Raw genomic sequence first — 19,047 nt, forward strand, 5'->3', positions numbered from 1 at the left:
TGTAGTCTCATTAACTTCAATCAAATTGAAAACCTTTCCTGTGGCAAGCAGCGTTCCAAAAATCTCCCCCAGGTACTGAGAATTTCCAAATATATATTTATATAGTGCTTTTTCTTATACCTTGAAATGTCAACTTATCACCCACAGAGATTTAAAAATCATTCTAACTGAGGCTAAACTAATATCGAGGATAATTTCCACTTCTCTAATTTACAACAAATTTATATAGTATATGACGTTGGTCGGTGCAGGTCAGAATATTATATACAGTACTTTACATATTAACTACTTGGGAACAAAATTATATATTTTAAAGAACACCTATCATTTGGCTAAACTTCTGACATAAGAAGTGGAGGTCCGGGTGCTGATAGCCCAGCTCATTGCTAGAATGAAGGGGTGGAAGCATATTGGATGCATGCGCTTTGTCTCTAAAGAGCTATAGCAGGTGGTATATGGTTACAATGGAAATCTATAGTACTTATGGTATGTGGATTTTCCTCAAAGGGGTAGTGCGGCGATTTTCTTTTTCTGCTTAATTAACATACATTAAAAAGTTGTATAACTTTGTAATGTGTGTTAATAAGTGTTCTGGTCCCGTTCCCCCCCTTGCTCAGCCTTGATTGGCTAAGCTTGCTGGAAACCATGTGATGCGCTCCAGCCAATGAAAAGGCTGCCGATGCGTATGTGCACCAACAGCCTTTTCTCTTCCATTCACTGCACCCGGACTCGGAAGTGAGGACGGCGGCCAAAGATGGCGGGGATGCAGCCGGCGGGAAATTGGAACGGTGATGGTCACTGGAGAGACGATGAGTATATTTCCTGTGCGTGTCAGTTTTTTTATTTTTTTTGGTGGGGGCCGCCAGAGTACTCCTTTAAGTCCTACACACTTCCATTATAATATTGTACACCGGCTTGTTATAGCTGTTTAGAGCAGAGATTGGGGGGAGGAGGGCAACATGTGCAGCTCCATGCTTCTGCCCCTTCGTTGCAACTATTGTCAGATGTCTCTGCACTACACTATGACATGTCAAAAGTTGGCCAAGTGATAGGTATCCTTTATTCCTAAAAAATAAAAACTGAATGTACGAAAGAAGGGAGAAAAGTATGAAAGGTGATCTGAGATTAAATCAGTAAAGCCAACCACTAGAAAAGGGCAGAAAAGAGAGATAACCATGCTCAGAATGGAGCCACTAAAGACCCTAATACACCTCTGCACAATGTCGGCTGATTGTTGTCTTTTAAAGTGTCACTGTTTTTAGAACTTTCAAAATCTAAATCAACAGTAGATGTGATATAAAGCAAGTTTGCAATTTACATTCATTTTTTTTTTTTTTTAGTTATGATGGAAAACACGGCACTTCCTGTTTTGACAGTTTTTTCTCAAAAAACAGGAAACAGCCAGAAAACAGGAAGTACTGTGTATAGCAGGCCATCTGAGCGCTCACAGAGAGAAGGCAGTCATGTGACTGATGGACACATTGAGTCTCTGTACTGGCTGGAATACCTGTGTTTAGTCAGAAAATCTGCCTTCAAGAGACTGAACCTGGATTTCTGGTAAGTTCAGCTTTGTTTTACAGCATAATAACAACAAAAAATAATAAAGAATGTATTGTGCATGGTGTATATTGGATGTGTTGGTATATAGGTCACTTATTTAAAATCACTGGGGAAGATTTATCAAACATGGTGTAAAGTGAAACTGGCTCAGTTGCCCCTAGAAACCAATCAGATTCCACTTTTTATCCCTCACAGACTCTTTGGAAAATGAAAGGGGGAATCTGATTGGTTGCTAGGGGCAACTGAGACAGTTTCACTTGACACCATGTTTAATAAATCTCCCCCATTGTTCGCAGTCTAAGTTCACACAACGCAAATTTTCAATAAATAATTGTCATTGCAACCTTGGACGCTATTTATTGAAAATTAAAATGATATTGTGTCCTATGGAATCCCGGACGGAGTGTACACACTCTTCATACACTCCGACCTGGGATTCCATGTGGCTGCATAGAAAACTGACATGTCAGTTTTGTGCAGCCGCATTTCATTGAATAGCGGCCGCACAAAACTCAGTGCAGACAATGTAAAGTGCGGCTCCAGCCATACTATACATTGTCTGCTATGGTGATTTGGAATGTGGGCACACCCGAATGCGCTCGAATTCCAAATCAAAAGAAGTGAAGTTCATCTGGCTGGTACTACTGACACTGAACTTCACTGACAGCGGACGTTCAGAGACACGGCCACAGAACAGCCACTGTAATACCTTGTGTGAATCTGGTCTAAAAGACTAAAGAATACAGATATTTGAATGTTATTAAACACTTATCTGATTTTATTGTAACCTTTTTGCTAAACAGAATTTATATAGGTTTTCAGGAACCTACCTATTTTTTTTAAACCAAAAACCTGCAATATATTAAAAAAAAAAAATGCACAAAATTCCTTGATGCTACCTAGGACTCCAGTGCATTGACAAGGCTGTATCCAAGTGCTGTCACAAGATATGATTGTATTGTCCAATAGATAAAAGCCGGGGTGATTTTTAAACCAAAGTATCATAAATTCCAGGATAGACAGTGGGGTGGTTTACACTGTTTGCAAATGGTATCAAAGAGCCTCATTATTTTTGTGGTAATTTTTTTAGCAGTTGGGGGGCCGCTTTTAACTATTTTCATGTCTGTAGTGGGTCTGTATCTTGCCATTGCGGTGCGCTGGTGCATTTTTGTGTTTTTGTAAGCCAGTGAACAAAGCACTCATGGTGTGCCATCCTAATGGATGCAAAGTAACACCAGGGGGGCCATTCATGAGATGCGGGTTCATAAGCATTTTGAGAAACCTCCTAAATATTCACCTGTAACTAAAGTTTATGAGGATACAAAGAACAGATTCAGACCGGTTCCCTAATTTATCAGTTGTGCCACTAATGCTCTCCCACCCTGGCGAGTCACTGACTCTGGGAAGACTGTTGCATTATTGTTATAGCTTGCTCATAATCCTCAATGGCTTCTTTGGCCAGTCCCATTTTTCCTCTTATGTCCGCTCTCAGCTTGTACATCAAGGGATCTCCAGGTTGAAGAATCAAAGCTGTAATAATCAAAGGTGAGATCCTCATGATTACATAATAGGCAAGTAAAGAGAATAGTCTCATTGACAGTCGAAACTGTACTGTAACCAGTTTAGGGTCACCTAAACAGACAAATATATAGGGGAAAACTTTGGCCTGGGAGGAGAAATTATTATTTACCTTGACTAATGTCGCTTTCCGCTTGCTGGTATTCTTGTAAAGTGTTATGTAAAGTGGCACGATTGAAGAAAGCAGCAGAGGATACGGGACAGAGGTCTATGACCCTATGAAAATCCTCAAGTGCTCCCTGCACATCTTGTAAAAGCATATTTGCGATCCCACGGTTCAGAAAGGCCGATTCGTTCTCAGGATCCAGATCTATGGCTTGGGAGTAGTATTCTTTAGCCTGTGAAGTATACAGATTGATATGTGAACAGGGTTAACAATGAGCGATTGAGCAATTCAACTACAACAACCACATTATTCCAATGACTCAATGAAGTTGAACTAAACAGATGTGTGTGGGCAAAGTCACAACTGAATGCTGAATGTATGATAAAATATGAAAATGTAATCTGGAATGATGCCTGCTAATGTAATGCAAAACAACACAAATGTAAGGATGTGTTTACCAGGCAGGAAAGGCTTGACATCTCTTAAAAGCAAAAAAAAAAAAAAAAATTGTTACGTTTAAAAAATTTTTACATTTATTTAATCATTACATTTTATAATATATATATCATATATCAATATATATTTCATCTCAGACAAAGCTATTCGCAAAATGCATGTTTGGGTTGGTAGTCCATAGGATCCCAATTATAGGATCTTGGTCACTAACCTGCCCATTTGTGCTCTGTTTTGCCATTTTTATACCTATTTTTGTACTTATTTTTGATCTCAGCTCTGCTCTTTCCTGTATGCTGTACAGTATGTTTGTGGGTCGCTGTTTATATACACAGCAGCAGTATATCTTACTATTCACTTGGGTATTGTTCACAGCCGTTTTAGTGTATAGATTTTTACATTCTCACTCAATCCTTATTGTTACCCTTAAAGGGAACCAATGATTATAAAATGGTCCCTGCAGCTATTAATACATAACTATAAGGCCCGAGCACTGTTTCCAGGCATATAAGAAATCGATATGAGCATTACTTACATGGCCCGAAAACGTACTTTGTAAATATGTAGGCATGTGGGCACTCCTCAGCTCCTAACTAGTCACCGCTGATGGAAAATCTCTACGGCAATCACGCCTCCCAGGGAGTGTCTGCGTCTAGAAGCCTGTTCTCACCTCCCTGGCTCAGGCACTGATGCCGTGTGCCACCGTTTCGGCCCCCTGGACGCTACCTGGTTAGAGAGGGTACCGGGTCGTGATGTGTCAGGGCTGCTCAGCCAGTCAGTGGCCATAACAGGGTCCCACCTCAGCCACTGACTGGCTGAGCAGCCCTGACACGTCAAGACCCGAGTCTCCTCTTTACCAGAAAGTGTCCAGGGACCGGAGAGGTGGTATGTGGCATCAGTACTGGAGCCAGGGAGGTGAGAGCATGTTATTTCTTTCAGCCTCCCCCTCCTCGGCACTTTTAGGAAAAATCGCCCTGCCCGGAGCTGCCCTTTAATAGCTGCAGGGACGGTTTTATAATGTTTGGTTCCTTTCAAAGGGCCACTTCAGCAAAAAATAATTTTACTCCTCCCAGCATAAGCCTGGTAAAGGCACATGGCCACTTCACTCTATCACAAAGCTTACTTTTTTATAATACAAGACTGGGGAGATCATTACAGCCGCAGTTGAATATCTGTGCAGTGACTGGCCGAGATGGGACAGCACTGCGGCCAGTAATTGGCCAAGCAGCCTGTCACTTCAGAGACTGGCTTTAGAAGCTTCAGCGGCAGCTGCGGTGAGCAGGGAGCAGGACACCAGGGAGCCTGGACAGGTAAGTATAACGTTTATTATTTTACTTTACAATGTCATCAGCTGTCGACCACACACGACTATTACATGTAGCAATGTACCCTGACGCCTAATGATTTTTAAACTTGCCTGATTCGGCAGATTATCACTCTGTATAATAGGGCCCTCAATTTAATAGAGATGCTGGGACAGGAGACTTTGTCACAAAAGGGAAACAGAGCTGCTTAGTAAGAAGGGACAAAATAGAAAAGGACAGCGCTCCATAGCGCGGATCAAATTATAAGAGACAGAGAGGTTGTGCTAGTAAAGAGGCACAACACTCGTATTGGCATATACAATGGACCGCAGCCACTCCCGCTATCCAAAGGAATGAATTGCACAAAAACACCTCCAACACCAACCAAGCACGGATCGTGGGGCGCAGGTCCAGTGGAATAAGGACATATAGTATAAAATATTTATATTTATTGAGACTCAACGCGTTTCGGAACCGCACCGGTTCCTTTCTCAAGAGTCACAATAGTTCACACAAAAACCACAGTTCATATAAAAGAAATAAGGATATGACATCAGAATATGGGGGAGGAGGGAACACACCCACTTAGAACAGGTGAAGCAAATCTCTATTATTAAGACAAAAATATAACAATATATATATATACCGTGTTTCCCCGAAAGTAAGACAGTGTCTTACGTTCTTTTTACTCCCAAAAGTCCCACTATGTCTTACTTTTGGGGTATGTCTTATATTGGACAGGGGTGTATGACTGTATAGGGGGGGAGACAGGGGTGTATGACTGTATAGGGGGGCGGACAGGGGTGTATGACTGTATAGGGGGGGGAAACAGGGGTGTATGACTGTATAGGGGGGCGGACAGGGGTGTATGACTGTAGTCCCCTCAGTAACAGTGCAGGACTGTAACATAGGAGGAATGGATGTGCTGCAGCTGGCAGGATAACACACACAGCTATAAGTTATCCCGCCTGCTGCAGCCCATTATTCCTCCTATCCTGTACTGTTACTGAGGGGATGAGATGACAGGTCAGCTGTCACACGTTGTCCTGTGTGTGCAGGGAGGCGGCCATGTCAGAGCTGGAGGAGCAGCAGCACGTGAGGGCGGCTGTCCTGTACTCCCCTCAGTGAGCAGGGACGCCGGACCGGACGGGTGGTGGGCGCATGGACGGTGCGGCAGGACGGGGCCTCAGAGAGGGCGGACAGGTGCGCGCACGGGGGGTGGGGGGAAGGTCGCTTGGACCAGACGGGGGCGGTGCGGGCAGTCACCTGGGCCCTGCTGCTCCTTCAGCTCCCGCACCAATACCGGCGTCCCTGCACATGACGTGCAGCGCTCGTGCCGGGCCGCGCGTGTGTGTGTGTGTGCGCGCGCGCGTGCGAGCCTCTGACAGGACGGGCGCAGGGATATAAAAGTACAAAAATACCGCCCTATGTACTATGTCTTACATTCGGGGTATGTCTTACTTTAGCCCAGCCCCCGAAAGTCCAACTATGTCTTACTTTCGGGGGTGTCTTACTATCGGGGAAACACGGTATATATATATATATATATATATATATATATATATATATATATATATATATATAACAATGTATATAAAAATATATATAAAAAATGTATAAAGAAATGTAATAATAATACACTGATGAAAATATACATACACATATATACATACACACATACATGTACATTTACATATGTAATTACATACATATACATATACATACATACACATATAAACACCACATCTAGAGACATTATATACAAAAATAATTTAGATGTATCTATTATATTTTAGTATTCTCTATTATTTCGTTTAAGCCACCTGGTGTCAAAGAGCACATCCTAAAAATCCAGTAGGATTCCCTATTTATAAGTTGTTTGTATCTATTTGGTGTAGATTCTGAAATTTCTTCCACAATAGTAAGTTTTAAAGTGCTGGGGTCAGAGTTATGTTTGAGAAAATAATGTCTGGATAGACTATGCAACAAGAAAGAATTTTTTATGTTAGCGCGTATGCTATGTTTATACATTTTTTTATATATATTTTTATATACATTGTTATATATTTTTTATATATATTGTGAAGATTTGCTTCACCTGTTCTAAGTGGGTGTGTTCCCTCCTCCCCCATATTCTGATGTCATATCCTTATTTCTTTTATATGAACTGTGGTTTTTGTGTGAACTATTATGACTCTTGAGAAAGGAACCGGTGCGGTTCCGAAACGTGTTGAGTCTCAATAAATATAAATATTTTATACTAAATGTCCTTATTCCACTGGACCTGCGCCCCACGATCCGTGCTTGGTTGGTGTTGGAGGTGTTTTTGTGTAGTAAGAAGGGAAGCAGAGAAGCCATTTACCCTCACCAGGCTGATGCCAGTAAAGGGAGTGTTGCATTAATAAATTCAGATTTCTTTTAATCCAATTATTTTTTTGTTGTTGCTTTTTTCAGCACTTTTTTCTTATAATTGGCATATATTCGTGTCAGTTATGTTTAGTTCTGCTGAAACGCAAAGACTTTAAAAAGAAACAAAATGTCAATAACATGATGGAATCTATCATACATTGCACTATTTTCTCCTCACTAATTGGCACCATTTCAGGCAAGGAGGCCGTCTCACGGATGTTGCTCCTAGGCTTTCAAGTTAAGGGGATGTCCGTGACTTTTTATTGCATTGATTTTTGTGGATGTTTTATATCTAGTTTTCCTTTCAGTAATTTTTTCCTGTGATGTCACATTCGCTCTGGCTTGCCGTTTCTGCCGGAGTCATCAGGTGGGTGGGGCAAGCATCTCTCCCATGGACTGGCTGGAATTCCATATGGATTTCAGCCCTGCTTCTGAAGGCAGATGGAACATTGGAGCCCACTGGTGGCTGCACAAGTAGGTGCAGCATGATGTGGAGGAGACCAGGGGCTGATAACTAAATTGTTGGTGACACAACGGCTCAGTGATTAGCATTGTTGCCCTGCAGTGCTGGAGTTCTGAGATCAAATCGCAACCACCAAGTACAAAATCTGTAAGGATTTTCTATGTTCTCCCCATGTTTGTGTGTATGTGAGTGATGAAAAAACGCAGTACAGCCCTTCTGAGTAAGGGTCCGATTACACAGAGCGATTTTTAGCGATTAACGATCGCAAACGAGATTGTTTATCGTTAACCTGAAATCGTTCACCATATTACACAGAACGATAATCGTTACTGCGATTGTTACAACGATCGTTTACTCCTTCTGATCCCAGCAAAACAATGAACTATTACACTAAACGATTAGTGAACAAATGCGGAACTACAGCGAACGATTAACGATAATTTTAGGTTGAGATCTAAATCAACGATTGACGACACACAAACGATTTTTCGATTGTTGCCTGCAATTACACAGAACGATTATGGTTTATATTCGAACTATTAAACGATTTTTCACACGATAATCGGCCCATGTAATAGGGCCCTAAGTTGCTGCTACACAAATAAAGGAATTATTATGTTTAAAGATCTACAGTGGGAGGGCTGTGCTGCTCCTGTCTATAGAGAGGAGAGAAGTTGCTTAAAGGGGAACTCCGGCCAAAATGATAAATTTGGTGAAAGCAGGGGCAGGGGGAAACATAATAAAGAAGCTGTACTTCCTGTCCCTGTGACCCCGCAGTGTGTGTCACAGACTCACTGACCGCCATCGGAACTCATTTACTCCCGGGTTCCGGTGTCATCACGAACCAGAAGAAAGTACCTGACCCTTCTGATTGTTTGCCCGCAGGTCACTACGGTTTGTCACCCCGGGTTGTGATGCAGCTGGAGAAAGAGATCCAGAAAGCCAGCAGGGGTCCATGAGTGGTGAAGCAGCACTGCAGGGGCACGGGTAAGTAGAGCTTTTTTATGTTCTCCTCTGCCTGCAGCCAATATTACATGTTAGCATTCTACCTATTTATTGCTAAGGTTAACTTGCAACAGAATACTGTTTCATTGAAGCCTCAGGGACTGGTGAGACCCCATCTGTGGTTTAGCCTCACCCTTTTTGCAGGACTAGTACTGTACTAGTGATGCTTGCTAGGAGGCTGTACAGTAGTCTCGACCCTGTGCTCTAGAATTACAGGTTACCTACCACAGCTCTTAGCATGTAATTGGTTGGGGTTGCATCCCACAACAGCTAAAAGATAAAGTAGTGTGTGGAGAGATTTCACCGGCACTACTCCTAACACGTAATAAAGTTGAGTGGCTGGACATATGATAGACTTATGTTAATCAATGACGGGGGTGCTCCTTATGAATGCACTTAAACATCGTAATACAGTTCCATGTGGAGAAGAAAAGCCAAGGGCACTCACCCGTCAGTTGTGAAGATTCTTTATTTCATGCACGCAAAATGGCCATCATGACCACGCTATACCATAGGATGGCGTCTGCTCCGATCAGTGTGCAATTCAGTGATTTTATTGCACTATGAAATAAAGAATCTTCACAACTGACGGGTGAGTGCCCTTGGCTTTTCTTCTCCACATGGAACTGTAAAAGATTAAGTATTCAGAGTTTATTTGGTAACATAACTGACATTTTTTTTTTCATAAAAAGGAAAATATGGCAAAAAAAAAATTATATAAATATATGCACTTACATGGGAAGAACACAGGGGAAACCATTAAGGGAAAGAGAGGGATTACAAATGATGGGGCTACAGAATGTTTTACAGTTACCTGTGAGAATTGCCTGTTATGGAGATATAGGTTTGCTGCATTGAAGTAAGCCAATGAATACTTGGGATTGGCTACAATTGCCGACTGGTAATCCCGCATTGCATTAGGTACCTTCCCCATGAACTGGTGAATGACTCCTCGATTAGTTAGTAGGTGGGCTGTCACACCAAGCTGTAGGAATAAATAAGGGGTAGACTTAAAGAAACTGCATGCGCATCAGATAAATAACAGGTGTTGTGTCATTGTTACATTTTCCTATGGAGCTTATGGCGCCGACCAAGAGATGGGGCCCAAAGGTTTGCAAAGAATAATTTTCCTAACTTTACCAACACATGAAATTCTGCCAAAAGGAGATGCCCAGGCAAACTTTATAATGTGATCTGGCACTAGGGGTGGGGAGATGCAACTGCACAATGGGCGGTACGGTTGCTAAAGCAGCCAGTGGCTATTATGCATTGACCGTATTCTAATTAAAGGGGTTGTCCAGCGAAAATCTTTTTCTTTTAAGTCAACTGGTGTCAGCAAGTTATATAGATTTGTAATTTACTTCTATTAAAAAATCTTCCCATACTTATTAGCTACTATATGTCATGCAGGAATGTTGTTTTTCAGTCTGACACAGTGCTCTCTGCTGCCACCTCTGGCCGAGACAGGAACTGTCCTGAGCAGGAGAGGTTTTCTATGGGGATTCACATAAAACTGAGACACAGTTCCTGTCTCGGCCAGAGATGTCAGCAGAGAGCAGTGTGTCAGACTGAAAATAGAACATTTCCTGCATGACATACAGTAGCTAATAAGTATGGGAAGACTTGAGATTTTTTAATAGAAGTAAATTACAAATCTATATAACTTTCTGATATCAGTTGATTTGAAAGAAAAAGATTTTCGCTGGATAACCCCTTTAAGTGGTCCCATTGACAATATTGGCTAGGGGCAGTCTCCATGCCCTATTTAAGATTGGATGGAACGGTATCACTGGCCAAGAGGGTTTGGTTGCTGACCCATTTTGTTCAACAGAGCTGAGCTGCAATACCAGACACAATAGGCCTCATTTAGTAACAATGCCTCAATTCTAAGCTGCTGTGCTGTCTGTTGTGTCTAATGCTTCAGGTCAAATTCATTAATGTAAATCTGGAAGGTTTTTCACAGGACAAAACTAAAACCCAACCATCTCACCATGCTATGAAGAAGTAGCCATCTGTACAGCCCTTTAACCCCTCCGTTTACCTTTCCCATAACCCTATGTGTTCTACATATCAATATACTGTAACATTTATATACATTTTATACCACATTACTGGAGTCAATTTAGTAATTCCAATCCGTGACTATTCAGCACAGTTGAACCTCAAAGTGTATATTAAGCAAAACGGCCAATTTATTCAGCTGGACCATATTTTGGCTTATGTGAAAGGAAAAGTAATTTCCATGTCATAGTTTGTTCTGCATAAATCTTAAACTGGGTTTAGAGGATTATTCCTTCGCTCGTGTGTCTTTTGGCTGTCCCCCAGGCAGTTCACCTTGGAGGAAAATATTTTTCGCTTACAAATTACATTACCAAGAGTTTATCCTAATTCTTGCCCATATCACGTCTGTCACACTCCTCTGCAAGGGCAACTAAATGTGAAAGTGACTAGTCTGAATAGGCTGCACACTGAGGGAAGAAACTATCTACATAGCTATATTTGTTTAAGCAACAGAACGAATAAGAGGTTGTTCAGGAGTTTAACGCATATAAAATAACTAGTCCAATGGCATGGTGTACTATAATGGAAAAATCCCTTTAAGGCCAAGTTCACACAATGTGTTTTTCTTAATTAAACAATGGCTGTTGTTGCAGGTTTGCAAAAACAGCAGTTGTTTAATCACTGCGGCCGATCCCATTAACCACTATGGTATCACGTCTGTAGAGTATACACACTGTATACACTACGTCGGGTATACACAGAAAACTGCCATGTCTTTTTTGTGTGGCCGCTATTCAACAAAAAACTGTGCACACAATGTAAAGTACAGCTCCATACCGTACTTTACATTGTGGTCTATGGCTAATTGGAGTGCAGTGATGTTCACCCAGCCGATACTGTAGTATCAGCCAGCTTGAACATCTTAGACAACGGCCGCTGTTTAGCCATGTGTGAACATGGCCTAAAACTGTGAGCAGTAAACGGGAGTGTATATAAGACCATAGCTAAATAGGACTGGTCATCATGTTTCTGGCCATTTTTTTAAACTCTCTACAGCCCTTTTCAGTGCCAAGATATACATTACCTCTCAGTATGCTGGTGTCTACTATTAAGACTTTTTAGAATGCTGATGGGTTTGTGCACATACTGCATTCATAATAGATAGACAAAACATCTTTTGCATGGAAGGGACAGATGTGTAACTAAGGCATATTTGTCATTTATATGTCTTGGAAAGATGACATCCCCTTTGGGCCATATTGGTTGTCACCCAGCTATGATATAGCTATAGGTAAGGACCGTCTAAATAGAAGAACAGCTCAAGGACTTATATTTACTGGTGCCTTTTTTATTTTATTGAGCAGTGCAATTTACATAAAATGTGACATGAACTCTCCTAATGTATTCATTGTTACTTGTCTGCATGCCTACAAGATGGTACATGTCACTTCTTCTTCTTGAAACTTTTGTCTGCCAGAGGTCTGCCAGAGGTGACCCTTATAGAGCAGAAGGAGTTCTACAAGAATGGAAACACTCGCGTCATCAGAAAAATGCTACTTTAAAGAATAAGATGACTATCTTGATTTCCATTACTGAGCTATACTATAGTACGGTAAAGGTACAGTATTCAGCGGATCAACCTTGCATAGCAGGTTATTAATATACATAGAATTAAGATGTGCTTTTAGGAAGATCACCTTTAATGCAGCATTCATGTCCTGCAGAGCCGCAAATGTGTCGCCCATCTGCAGATTTACAATGGAGCGTCCCTCAAATCCCAGCATGCTTCTTGCATCAATATCCAGGGCCACAGTGAACTGATTCCAAGCTCGCTGAAGAAGTCCTTGGGCCTGCAGAAGAGAATAGAGATGCTGAGTGCATAATATATAGCAATCGTCCATAACGTTAAAAAAAAAAAAAAAAACAATTTAATTATTGGTTTTCATTGTTGGTCATATTAGTCTGTTTGTCTTATACTGGTTGGCACTGGTGCCACATGCTGTTTGTCTGATATTGGTTTGCACTGGTGCCACATGCTGTTTGTATGTTATTGGTTGGCACTGGTGCCACATGCTGTTTGTATGTTATTGGTTAGCACTGGTGCCACATGCTGTTTGTATGATATTGGTTGGCACTGGTGCCACATGCTGTTTGTCTGATATTGGTTTGCACTGGTGCCACATGCTGTTTGTATGTTATTGGTTAGCACTGGTGCCACATGCTGTTTGTATGATATTGGTTTGCACTGGTGCCACATGCTGTTTGTCTGATATTGGTTTGCACTGGTGCCACATGCTGTTTGTATGATGTTGGTTTGCACTGGTGCCACATGCTGTTTGTATGATATTGGTTTGCACTGGTGCCACATGCTGTTTGTCTGATATTGGTTGGCACTGGTGCTACATTCTGTTTGTATGATATTGGTTGGCACTGGTGCCACATGCTGTTTGTATGATATTGGTTTGCACTGGTGTCACATGCTGGATAGGGATGGGGGGCAGGTGGTGTAGTATAGGGTACTATACGATTAAAAAATGTGTAATATACATGTGCATACTTTTATTTGGGCCTGGGTAGGGGAGGGATGTGGTGGCATGGCTTGCTTATGGGGGGGCCCTGGCAACTTTTTTGCACAGGGGCCCTATGCAGTCTGTGTCTGCCCCTGGGTCAGTCCCTACCAAAAGTGATCCAATGAAAAGATATGAACCAGCCACAGGATCATGGACACCCATGACTTACAGATGTGATTGAGGAGTAAAGGCTCTGTAGTACACTGTAGTGACATGAATAAACCCAGTAAACCTGCAGCGCTCCACATTACAACAATCTGGTGGTCCGATGAATCACTGGGAGAAACTCAGCATTCTCTACTTTTGCCCTGCAGTTAAATGCAATCTCCTGTTCCTCACTGTCAGCCATTTCAGGATGAAGTGAAGATTGCTTTAATGTTCTTCAATGGGGTTACTGACTGAAAACTCGGAAAGCTGTCCATTTAACATGGATCATAATTAACAAAATGAGGGAACATTTATATGTATTGCTGGGTTACACATTACGCTGGCCACTGAATGGCTTTTATAGGCAATTTATGAAACATTAGGACCAGTACCATTGTATATTGTGCAGAGAAGGCGAGCAAATGGTGCTTATCTATCGTCATTCAGAGATTCTATGAAAAGCCTGTCAACAATTGCTATGTAGTGTAATGAAATCTCTATAGCAAAAGGTGGTGTAAATGATGTGGAAATATAAACCTATTAAAGGAAAGTACCCTAGAGCTATTCAGCCCCACAGATGAAGGAGTCTGCATGCCGCTAGTCCTGATACTGAGCATTAAATGATACCCTGGCCCCCGGGGATATGAATACACATTTTGTATTTGCTGTAATGAAATGTATTGACGTGTGGACTTATTCTCATGGCGTAGAAAAGAAAAGCTTTTCAGGATAACGTATATTTCACGTCAAGGCAAAAGGAGGGACTGTGCAGAATGTCATATAGTATTTATCAGTGCGATCAGACCAAATATGACCAACTATAACTATACCAAAGTTGCCGTTCTGAGGAGGTCAGTTAGGGATCAAAAGTCCCTGCGGGTCTTAAATTAGGCCCTACCTTCTCTTCCCCCTACTGAATTCACTAAGAGGCACATGTAAATCACAATAAATGAGGCATGCCCATCGCGCAAGCTGGGGACACAGCAGGCTTACGCCAGGGAGGAGAGGTGAATTTGCACCTTCTCCCTGGCATACGCCCCTGGCATAAATCCCCCTCCCCCCCTCCCAGTGTCCAGCAGTATATAAATCAAGCCATTGTATATGCATGTAATAATGTAGGCATACTGTACCTGGTCAGATGATGTTATATAAACAACATGTATCACCTATGCACAGCTGTCAGGCTCCCACCAAGCACAAAAGTATAGTGCAGTACGGCAACGCTAGATTATAGCAAGGGTCTGGGAACTGCACAAATTGTGAAAGCAGAGGGGCCATGTCGCCCCTTACTGCTGCCACTCAATGGAAGTACAGTATTTTCCTGTGTATCAGACTACTTTTTAACCCAGGAAAATATTCTTAAAAGTCAGGGGTCGTCTAATACACAAAGTGTCATCTTATAGGGCGGGTGCTGAAAAACCTCGGAACGGACTGGAGAATCTGCGGTTGCCGCATGCAGTGGGGAGAGCTCAAAAACAGCTGCATCTTCGTTGTATGGGATGACCATATGAAGGGCAGAGCAAGCTGCAAGGGCCCGGGGTATGGAAAAATGAGATACAGTAGAGTGGCACTGTGCCCAGAAAAACACACCTCTTTCACCCATCTAGTAAATCAGTCTGAATACCGGCACTCCACCCTTTATCCTCGTACCGTGATGCTCGTGGATAAGGCAATATCAAGTTGTAGGAAGAATCTCGGCACTCACGTCTTGCTGCAATTATATATTTATATTCACATGAATTAATAAATATATAATTGCAGCAAGACGTGAGTGCCGAGATTCTTCCTACAACTTGATATTGCCTTATCCACTCACGTCTTATTGCAATTATATATTTATTAATTCATGAGAATAAAGGACAGCGCTTTACCAATGCCTAGAGGCCGTGCCACCAGAGAGGCCTATCATCGAGTTTCAGTAGAAGTGCTTTTAAAAGGCCAGTGTTTGTCAGTGTATAAACAGTATATTCAGTAATTAGAGCTGAATGATGGATGACCAAACAGGAAACCATATTTCTTACCTGTAAATTATATCCCAGACAGATCCTTGCTGCAATATTTGAGGGCTTCAAGTGAAGAGCCTTCATAAAGTCTGACTGAGCTCGCCTAATGCCCTCTTTATGCCCATATTCCATGTAAGCGTTTCCACGGCCAATGTGACCCTCAGGAGCCAGAGGATTTATTTGTAACACTTGGCTAAATGCTCGTACGGCCTCCTCATACTGCTGTAACCTGGACAAGGAGAAGTTTAGACAGGAGAATGACATATAATGAACCCTTAGGGGATTTTTCATTATTTCTTTTTCTTTTATCACTCCTTGCATTCCAAAATTCTTAACTCTTTCATTTTTCCATCAAAAAAATCATATGAGGTCTTATTTTTTGCAAAGCTAAAAACTGCGTTTTGAGTCCAGAAAGAGGCTTTTTTTTGCCAAGTAAAACCAGTTACAACATTTCTTAAAATGTCTTGTACGGCAAAAAAAAAAAATTAAATGGTTGTTACACTTTAACTTTCCATGCATATCAATGAGACTTACACAACCGTCTAATCTTTTACAGTTTTTCTATTTGTAACATATCATGATCAAGAACTGACTGTTCTCTCGCTTCCTATTATATACCACCCATGACAGGAGCTACTGTCACCAAATAATCAATATTATTAATTTATAAATATGCTAAAATAATCATCTGACATTTGTATAAAGAAAAAGAAAGAACATTAGTGCTGCCCATATCACCCAATAAGTAACCTATTGTATTTTCTGACCTAAAACTTTAAAGCGACTCTGTACCCACAATCTTCCCACCCCAAACCGCTTGTACCGTCAGATAGCTGCTTTTAATCCATAATATGTCCTGGGGTCAGTTCGGGAGGTGATGCAGTTATTGTCCTAAAAAACAACTTTTAAACTTGCAGCTGAATGTCAAACTGGCGTGGCCTAGAGTGTCTGTGCATTAGGCTGGCACAACCTTTCTGTCCCTCCTCCCCACCCTCTTCTTCATTAGGAATGCTCCAGGCAGATTGTCTCCTATTCATCAGCTGTGTGAACACGGCACATGTGCTGGATCGTTAAGGCACCTGTGCAGCGTTCACTGCAGAGGAATAGGAAAGATACTGCCAGTGGAATTCCCTATGATGAAGTGGGTGGTGCAAGGTTAGGGCACAGATACTGTAGGCCATGGCCGTTGGGCACAGGGCTGCAAGTTTAAAAGTTGTATTTTAGGACAATAACAGCATCACCTGCCGAACGAACCCCAGGACAGATCTTGGATTAAAAGCAGCTATCCGAAGGTACAAGTGGTTTGGGGGGGACAGATTGTGGGTACAGAGTCACTTTAAAGTGGATTTCTGAAAATCTTTCATTGATTGTCTATCATCACAATGGGCCATCAATATCTGTTTAGTACGGGGTCCAACACCCCCCTTAAGCCAATCAGCTGTATGCAAGAGCCATAACATATATATGGAAGAAGCACATAGTGTAGTGGCCATGCTGAATTACTGCAGCATAGCTCCAACTAAACTGAATGTGGGTTGAGCTGCAGTAACATAGCATTACCACTACACTATATAATGTACACAACTGTTAGCTTACTGTGTGATCAAGAACCATAGCAAAGAGCTTACTGGTGGAGTGTACCAAGTGTCAGACACCCACCTTATAGATATTAATGGCCTATACTAAGAATAGGTCATCAAAGAAAAAGTCCTGGAAAACCCCTTTAAGGGTCTGATTAGACAGAAGTATTGTCATGCAGCCGTCTAAAAGGCTAGAGGCTAGCAATTTCCGTAATTGATCTGTGTCCATACAAACAGCAATGTAATAACAGTGGTGACAGAAGTGGAGGTGTAATTTGTTATGTCCTCATCCATACCACATATTTCATTTCTGTTCCTTCGTACACCGTATGTAATCAATTGGCTTCTAGTGTTCTGTCTATTATTTATAGATTTCTTCCATCCTGTTGCGTCAAAGAGTTCAGTACATCCCGCATGAATCTCCTTTAAGGAAATTACAGCCCAAACACATCAGCACTGACTAATATTGCAAAACGTGATCCCAATATTACACAGCGCTGCTCTAAGTAAAATCAATGTCAGAGCAATACTCCTATTGGTCTATAAACAGTGTATGAAGCTGATGCAGGCAGAAGCATACATCTAAGGAGTAGGAGAGTGACACTAGAAAACACTTTGTAAAGAAGCAGCTTTCTACCTGTCATCATCTAAGTTGATTCTTTATATAACTACCTGTGATGACAGTTCCCTATAACCTGATGGATCTTCACATCACCAGGAGTTTTCATAGCAACAGCTTTAAAATCCTGTTCAAAAAAAGAAAAATAGGTGCCATTAGGTTACATATGAGAAATTACAAATTTTAACACCCTCATATACACAGGGGACATAAATTCCTTAAAGATACAGACAAATTTGCCTTCTAAGAGCTGTATTTCATATCAGGTTTTGTTTTTTTTGCGGGACCAGTCATACTTTTTAACTAGAGACGAGAGAATCTGGAGCACGCTAAGGTTGGTCCGAATTATTACCAGTGGCTGCAGAAGTTGGATGCAGCCCTAGGGTGTCCTGAAAAACATGGATACAGCCATAGGCTAAGTTCATACAATGTATTTTTATTATTGCAATGGACATTATTAAATCAAAAAATACATTGCATTGATTTCAATATAATCCTGGCTGAAGTGTATACACTCTGTATACACTCTGGCTGGGATTCCTTACGGCCGCAGAAAAAACTGATATGTCAGCGATTCATTGAATATTTTCCACACAAGACTGACAGAGCAGACAATGTAAACTGCGGCTCTGGCCGCACTTTACATTGTCTGCTATGGCTAATTGGAATGCGGGCACACCTGAATGTGCCTGCATCCCAATTCTACAGAATTGGAGTTCATCCAGCCGGTACTGCAGTACTGGCCGGGATGAACTTCACTGACATCTGCCAGTGTTACACACTGTGTGAACCCGGCCACAGTCTGCATGCAAATTTTGCAGCAACCGTTATTTAAATTTGTTTACCATATGCAAAGGGATTAATGAATAGTATAATATTATAATTTTCGGTAAGAGCATAAACACCAAATGCATAATATCAGTACCAACAAAAGGCAACAAAATATTTAGTGTTCTTATTAGTGTTGACTCTTTCCTGGATGTAATGATCGTAATATCATTACACTCAGGAAGGAGTCAACCCTAATAACACCCCAAATCCCTATATATGCCATTACTATTGTACCAGGTGCCCCAATAAGTTTCTTGCATGTTTGATGGATGATGTATGCTTTTGTACCTCTAGTGCATTGGCATAGTCATGTAATTCAAGATACAGTAATCCACGATTCACAAGAACCTTAATATCTACTTCCTTCCACCCTCCAAGGAGAAGAACAATGGCGTAATCCTTCAGTGCCTAGAAAATT

At 41.5% G+C, this 19,047-nt stretch overlaps 1 protein-coding gene across 1 annotated transcript in view; it reads right to left on the reverse strand.

The window, feature by feature from the left end:
- Positions 1 to 2,341: 2,341 nt before the first annotated feature.
- TTC6 (tetratricopeptide repeat domain 6) overlaps positions 2,342 to 19,047 on the reverse strand; it is an 80,349-nt gene continuing 63,643 nt past the window's right edge. Inside the window, exons 26-32 of the mRNA XM_069950549.1 lie at positions 18,918 to 19,037; positions 17,852 to 17,925; positions 15,618 to 15,828; positions 12,577 to 12,729; positions 9,693 to 9,863; positions 3,251 to 3,476; positions 2,342 to 3,090 (exon numbers count right to left, since the gene is read on the reverse strand). Coding sequence (XP_069806650.1) covers positions 2,951 to 3,090; positions 3,251 to 3,476; positions 9,693 to 9,863; positions 12,577 to 12,729; positions 15,618 to 15,828; positions 17,852 to 17,925; positions 18,918 to 19,037 — 1,095 coding nt within the window. The 3' untranslated portion in view covers positions 2,342 to 2,950. The remainder of the gene's footprint in view (positions 3,091 to 3,250; positions 3,477 to 9,692; positions 9,864 to 12,576; positions 12,730 to 15,617; positions 15,829 to 17,851; positions 17,926 to 18,917; positions 19,038 to 19,047) is intronic.

This window comes from Dendropsophus ebraccatus, chromosome 13 (assembly GCF_027789765.1).
Source record: "Dendropsophus ebraccatus isolate aDenEbr1 chromosome 13, aDenEbr1.pat, whole genome shotgun sequence".
In the NCBI taxonomy this organism is placed as follows: domain Eukaryota; kingdom Metazoa; phylum Chordata; class Amphibia; order Anura; family Hylidae; genus Dendropsophus; species Dendropsophus ebraccatus.